Source organism: Gymnoscopelus microlampas (assembly GCF_963454915.1).
Source record: "Gymnoscopelus microlampas genome assembly, chromosome: 13".
Lineage (NCBI taxonomy): Eukaryota > Metazoa > Chordata > Actinopteri > Myctophiformes > Myctophidae > Gymnoscopelus > Gymnoscopelus microlampas.
In genome coordinates, this window is record NC_139950.1 from 1,639,717 (window position 1) to 1,647,389 (window position 7,673).

The 7,673-nt window shown below is 44.5% G+C and overlaps 1 protein-coding gene across 1 annotated transcript; it reads right to left on the bottom strand.

Annotated features, from left to right (window-relative positions):
• Nucleotides 1-757: 757 nt before the first annotated feature.
• Nucleotides 758-5,158, bottom strand: LOC311058127 (small ribosomal subunit protein uS5m-like; the record flags this gene model as incomplete). The annotated part of the gene is made up of 2 exons (XM_084075438.1): nucleotides 758-1,731; nucleotides 4,903-5,158. 2 exons carry the CDS (start codon nucleotides 5,156-5,158, stop codon nucleotides 758-760), a joined length of 1,230 nt encoding a protein of 409 aa, XP_083931564.1.
• Between the last annotated feature and the right edge of the window lie 2,515 nt (nucleotides 5,159-7,673).

Consider the following 7,673-nt stretch of genomic DNA (forward strand, 5'->3'; position numbering starts at 1 on the left):
CGGCTCCATCCACTGTATGGTACTGTAATTCATCGAACCTCCGGTGAGAATTTGCCACCCGCGAGTGTCACGTCATATATCTAGAGAACGGATGGAAGTATGTCCTTTCCTTTTTAAATCTTCCTTGGTCTGTTTGCTAATCGAGAGCAGACCTTCATTAACTGTCATTAAAAGTAAACTTATAAATACAAATGGACGTAGCTGGGGAATGTCAGCTAACGTCAAGTCTTCAAAAAGTCCCAGCAATACACAGTGACTGACTCATTCCTGGCCAAGTACCCAATCCCGCATAGTCCAGTCTTGGCAGTCCTGGATCCAATTCCCAAGTCTGGTTATTGTCTCTACCAGACCGAAAGGCATGGCCGAGACTATGTTTTGCACCCTGTCTGTCCGTCCGTCCGTCCGTCCGTCCGTCCGTCCGTCCGTGTGTGTGTGTGTCCATGTCTGTCTGAACAGCTAATCTCCGGCACTGTTGGCTTGATCGCAGCGAAACTGTAGACACACCCTCCCTTGATGCCAATTCAGAAACTCTGCCCAATTGTAAAACACCTTTTTGGAAATTACTCCTTCAGATTATATCCAAATGTCATGCAAATCAGTACACATCATCTCTTTAGTCAAGTGATCCAGACGGATCCGTCCGATGTTTCACATTCCAGCCTGATTGGCGAATTCCGAACATTGCTGGCCCACACTAACCTACCTGACCTGGTAGAGACCTTTTTCGAGAGGCACTTTTGCTAGTTAAGCTCTCTGTTTACAAGATGTTACGCTTGACACTCGCCCACAATGAGCGTCTGCCCCCCTGTGCTGCGTGTACGTCATCCCAGTGAAGGCGCGTGTTGGGGATGTTGACCTCGGCCTCCGGGTCGGGCCGCGCCCCTCGCCCCGGGCTCGCCACCACTGTGGGCAGGCACCCGCGCTCCGGTCGCAACTCCACCACATGGAGCTGCTTCTTCTCCACCAAAGTTTGGTGTGTCTCCTGATTGGATAGTCCGGAGAAGAGGGCTCTGGTAATGTTAAGGTAGTTGATTGAACCCTCCACTTTGCAGTACATGTCCTTTATCCCTATCAGCTTACACAGAGTGATGACCGCACGGTGGCAATGGAGACCATAGCCTTGGTTCTGTTTTTTCATGCGGAGCGTTGTCCTTTTGAAGGTGGATTCGACGTCATGATAAATAGCATGGTCATTGTATCGCTCTATGTAGTAAAGGTAGTGGATGGCTCTGTTCTTGGCCTTCCTCAGAGCAGTCGTTCTGTCTGCAGCCTTTCCCAGCGCAAAGCCTGCGGCTCCGGCGCCATTTCCAACAGCAACCAGGCAGCTAACTGACCGCTTCCTGCCCTCCTTGGCTGTCATGTTGAACACACTCTTCACCTCAATCACACGGGAGTCAAATCCCTCATAGGTCTCTCCGTTAGGTCCGGGATCCGGGGGTCCCAGGCTGATGCCCCCCCAGCAGTTTCCACTCCATCCTCTCTCCTTCTTCACCCTCATCCTTCTCCTCTTCTCCCACTCGTCTCTCTGTCGCACTCTCTCAGCCAGCATCTCCTGCTGATCAACCTCTCCCCTGCGTGTCATGGACTGCACAGCTCCTGCCTTCACCACTGGAGCATTCAGACCAGGCCACAGGAAACCACCACGACCTTCTCCGATATACTGTCCTCTGTTGAGGTCTCTCCTCACATTGCTTTTGGACCTCTTCCCTCGACCCTTCTTGTTCCCGGCCCCTGTTTCAGCCATTTCAATTCAATTCAATTCAATTCAATTTTATTAAAGTGTCAAATCACAACAAGTTGTCTCAAGACACTTTACATGTAGAGAAGAGACCCGACAATCCCACCCTGAACAAGCAATTTTTGCGACAGTGGCAACGAAAAACTCCCTCTTAACTGGAAGGAACGTCAGGCAGACCCTAGGTTCTAGGGCGGGGGCCTTCTGCCTCGACCGTGTCGGGGGAAAGAGGAGAGAGAGAGAGAGAGAGAGAGAGAGAGACAGAGACAGAGAGAGAGAGAGAGAGAGAGAGAGAGAGAGAGAGAGAGAGAGAGAGAGAGAGAGAGAGAGAGAGAGAGAGATACAGTGCAAGTAGTAACAGTAACAATAGTAGCACATATAATAGTGTAAGATATATATGATAGTATAATATAGTACAGCAATAATGTGTATGTAGTATATAATGGTATAATATAAGAACGTTAAGATAATATACAGTATATATAGTATAGTGGTATAGTGCAGTGTAGTAGAAATCCACGGTCGTGCTCCATGGAGAGGCCCGGTCCGCAGTCACAGTCTTGAGCCGCAGCTGGGGGTCCGTAGTGACAGTCCATGGACCTGCGACGTGGGAAATAAAAGAAACTCCGGGGAGCGGGTCCCCGGTTGTAGAATTAGTGGCAGGCCTTACTAGAGCGTGAATCCGTACAGGGTTAATTACGATTGTACCATTGGGACACAAACCCACACAACCAAAGGGAGAACGAGAAGAGAGAGGACGAGAGGAGAAGGGGGCGGGGGGGGGGGGGTGGGCAGGGGAGGGAGAGAGGATAACTATAGGGTGACTGAGTCTATACACTTCGGCTATAGGCTTTATCATAGAGAAAGGTTTTTAGTCTAGTCTTAAATATACAGGGTGTGTCTGCTTCGCGGACTGAGACTGGGAGAAGGTTCCACAGCTGAGGTGCCTGAAACTTAAATGCTCTGCCTCCTGTTCTAACTTTTTTGGGGTTTTCTGGAGCCGTAAGCATTTTTTCATACTGTGGGCGCAGTGGTGTTCTGGTTGGTTTATAGGGCTCGATGAGTTCTTTGAGATATACTGGTGCCTGTCCATTGAGAGCCTTGTATGTGAGGAGGAGAACTTTAAACTCGATTCTGTATTTAACCGGGAGCCAGTGCAAAGAGGCCAATGAAGGAGTGATATGATCTCTTCTTCTGGTTCCTGTCAGTATGCGCGCAGCGGCATTCTGGACAAGCTGCAAGCTATTTAGGGACTTACTTGGGCAGCCTGATAGTAGAGCGTTGCAATAGACGGGTTTCATGTTTGTAAACATTGAGAGGATATGACCGCGCAGAGGAGGGGGTAAGCCAACTAAGCCTATAGAGGGCGCCATTACCCGCAGCAGCTCTGGTCAAATGTCCATTCATAAAAGAAATGATCTTCACCGGGTTTAATGAAAGTAGATTAAATTATGCAGTTTGTAATACCTTGTTTACTCAATAAAAATGATTTGTTGGAAGTTGGATCTGTTTGTATATAATAGCAGCATTATGCCTATTATGCCTATAATAGCAGAATTATGGCTAGCTAACTCCCGAATATAACAACAGAGTGAACGGCGCAACAATTCGTTTCCCCCGAGCATGCGCAGATTGCGCATTCTGCTCTGTGATGACGTCGCGCGGAAATCCGTCTATGGTCCAGCCTAGAAGTAACAAATGCGTGGACAAGTTTTTCTGCATCATTTTGGGACAGAATGTGCCTAACTTTTGCAATATTACGCAGGTGAAAAAAGGCATTTCTTGAAATTTGTTTTATGTGGGACTGAAAGGACATGTCTTGGTCAAATGTGACTCCCAGATTCTTTACAGTGGCCCTGGAGGTCAAGGTAATACCATCTAGGGTAAAATTCTCATCGGCTAATTTATCTCTGAGGTGCTTAGGGCCAAGTACAATAACTTCAGTTTTGTCCGAGTTGAGGAGTAGGTAATTACGGGTCATCCAACTCTTGATGTCTATAAGACATGCTTGAAGTTTAGCCAGTTGATCTGTTTCATCTGGCTTCATTGATAGATATAATTGTGTATCATCTGCATAGCAATGGAAATTTATAGAGTGTTTCCTAATTATCTCACCTAAAGGAAGCATATATAGAGTAAATAGTATTGGTCCAAGTACAGAGCCTTGTGGGACTCCGTATTTAACCTTTTCGCGTAGTGAAGGTGTATCGTTAACGTTTACAAATTGAAATCTGTCAGACAGATAGGACTCAAACCAGTTCAATCCAGCACCCTTAATGCCAACCAGATGCTCAAGTCTCTGCAACAAAATATGGTGATCAATAGTATCAAATGCAGCACTGAGGTCCAACAGAACCAGTACAGAGAGTTATTATCGGATGCAATCAGGAGGTCATTTGTGACCTTCACCAATGCCGTCTCAGTGCTATGGTGTGCTCTAAATCCTGACTGAAAAGCTTCAAATAGCTTGTTGTTATGTAAAAAGTCACATAACTGCTTGGCGACTGCTTTCTCAAGGATTTTAGAGAGAAATGGGAGGTTCGATATAGGTCTATAGTTGGCCAAAATGCCTGAGTCGAGAGTGGGCTTCTTGAGGAGGGGTTTGATGACAGCTACCTTAAAGGACTGTGGTACGTAGCCCGTCACCAGAGACATATTGATCATATCAAGTAGGGATGAACCAACCGGGGTCAGGACCTCTTTAAGCAATCTAGTTGGGACTGGATCCAAGAGACAGGTCGTTGGTTTGGAAGATGTGATCATTAAAGTGAATTCGGAGAGCTCGACCGGGGAGAAACTGTCCAAATATACACTGTGTCGTACAGCCACTTCTGGGGATATTACGCCGGAGGGCGGTCCGGTAGGGGCTGAGAGTAGTAGGTTATCAATACTATCTCTGATAGTATTGATTTTACCATTGAAAAAAATCATGAAATCATTGCTGTTAAGGGATATAGGAATACGCGGATCAGTAGAGTCATGACTTTTTGTCAATTTGGCTAGAGTGTCAAAAAGGAACCTATGGTTGTTTTTGTTTTCCTCTATTAGAGAAGAATAATAGGTGGCTCTGGCATTGCAGAGAGCCTTCCTATATATTTTAAGGCTGTTCTGCCAGGCTATACAGGATTCTTTCTGTTTGGTTGAACGCCATATCCTTTCAAGCTTACGTGACGTTCGCTTGAGAGCCATCACACCTTTCCACAGCTCCTCCGCTGTTAGTTTGTTGAAGAAGCTGCCATGTCTGATTTGCTGCCACTGTGATGCAGTGGGGGCCAGTGGAATTGCAGGGTTCTTTGGGAGGGACAATACTGAGGTGTGACTGGTCAACTGGGAGAGCTGGAGAGCCCCCCCTATGCAATGGAGTGGCACTGCACCTCCGTGTGTGACACGGAGGGCACAGCACATCCGTATGGATGCTGCCATGTTTTTGTGATAAGTGATAAGTGATTTGTGGAATTGTGATAAGAAATAACCAAAAAGAAACGTTGCACCTGTTGTCAGAGGAGTACTCGCTGCACCCGTTGCTTAGTGCCTAGTGTCATACCCGTTATCACAGTACTAATAACATCAGATATTACAATACATGGGTGTTTTATAAATGGGCACTGGGCGACTCTGTAAAGATGCTAACGACCAAATACGGAGATACAGAGTACCACCAATCCGACCAATATGTCCATATAAAGGCATATATGGATATTCAGTTGTCTGTGTATGGGCATGCCCATATGTGGGCATGTGATGATTTGATTTGGGTAAAAGATGATATACAAGTAAAATCACAATACAACTTAAACCCAGGATAACACATCAACGCGTAATTGAACACTTGTTTCCGATGTGGTCCTGCAGCATAACTAAAAATAAAAAATCCAGTAAATTGCATAGCACCAATAAATGACATAGCACCAATACATTATAGCACGCAGCACATACTGATGACATCAGGGATCTCCATACAGTATATGGGCTGACTGGTTGCTTCATTTGTGTAACTCGTCACAACATGTTTGTTGTTCGGACAAACACATTATCATAGCACATATTTAATCACTTTTGTTTAGACTGTAGTTTTTGTGTTTTCATGGAATGTTTTGTGACGGCAAATATTTACTCTGTTAAACCTAGAAAACACCTATGTTTCTTTTTTGATTTATTTTTGGCTTGTATGGCTTGTATGCCTTATATTTCAGTCGTCAGACTTGGGACTCGACGTGCTGTCAGACTACAATGAGCCTAGGTGCCTGGACCGCTACCCCAGCCGTCCAGGCCTCTTGTCTTTTGTTTTAATAAAGGCTTTACTGCTACAGGTTCTTGGTGTGTGCTCATTACATGAAGGTCATCACAATACCTTCATGTAATAATAATGTGTTTCACCTCCTTTAATTCAGGAAATGTTGCAGTTTTCTCTGCTGTAAACTACTGTAAATAATGTCAACAATAGAGTCACAAGCACTGCTTCCTTTTACAGCCTGCATACCAAACTATTAATACAGGGAGCATGATGGGAGTATTCGTTTTACAGCCTGTAAAACCTTTTACTTAAACTATTACTACATTGAAGACGATGGGTGTAAGTCTTAATTGTACGGTATGCATACTGCACATTGTAATTAGCCTCTAACAACATGTAAAGCTAGAGGGGAGTAAGCAATGCTTCATTCTCTGTAAGGAACAGTAGTGTATGCATACTGCACATTGTAACTAGCCTCTAACAACAAGTTCAGTTGTGTTTATAGCTGTCAAATGATTCATCACATGAGTTCTCGTAGTTAATTGTGGTCAATATCAAATGAATCTGTTCAGAAGTATTTAGAACAGAAGTATGTTATACTCCTATTAAAGGGACTACACCATGCATTTTAACCTTTTCTTCTTTTTTGTGTGTTTTTGGTCTCCCATACCTCTCTTCTATCCCCAAAAATACCCCAGTTTGAACACTCAGGCTTTCACAGCAAATCTGGGATTTTCTGTAAATTGTCTCAAAACAGGCCAAACTGCAAATATGGGATTTTCTGTAAATTGTCTCAAAACAGGCCAAACTGATTTGCACCCTGACGTGACGTCACGTCAGGGTACAATCCCTCCCGTTTTGTTTTTTTCCCCTTCTTTTTTTAATGTATTTTTTCTCCTTTTTCCACACAGAACCAGGAGATAACATGCATACAAACTGGCTCAATAGCGCCCCGTGCCAAACAGGACAATGTGGTATTGCAGGTTAAAGTGCTTTATAAGCCAGAGAGAAGTTAGTTGGAATGAGTATATCTGAGGCTTGATTTAGGCTCAAACCGTTTGAAGGATATAAACATTATGATATTAAATATTATTTATTTATTTTAAATTCATGGTGTAGATCCTTTAACTATTTGACTGCCAATGACGATATTTCTCATATTTTGCTATGGCCCACACTGCCAATGACAAGGCCAATGACAAGAATGACACGATTTTGTTTCCAGTGGTTTTCCACTAGATGCCGCTGTTCGCTCGCCTATTGATCACCGTTTGGCTCCCAGAGAAGGAGAGATGAACCCCGAACAAACAGCCCCGTTCTCTTCCTTGTAATTTGATCTGGAAGAATGCCTTTTACTCTGTTCCTGATGCTTTTTGGCGAAAATAGCCTACATTCAACTGCCCACCACTGTGGAACGGATGCTAGTGGTGGCTCGTTCCCCCCATTCCCCCCCGATTCTACGAGCCTCGGATACGTCTTTTAAAGCGATTGGGGGATCGATCATACTGGAGATAAACATTCTATGATTTTGCAAAGGTTAGTAAAAGCACTTGAACATCGCTGGCAAAATGATGTTTTATTTCTGTCAGTCAAAGAGTTAACATGAAAGTGGACATGAAAGAATGGGTGATTTTCGCATACATCGTTTAATCAATATTTGTGGGCTGTAGTGATACGTCATTCAGATTAACTAAATGCCATTCG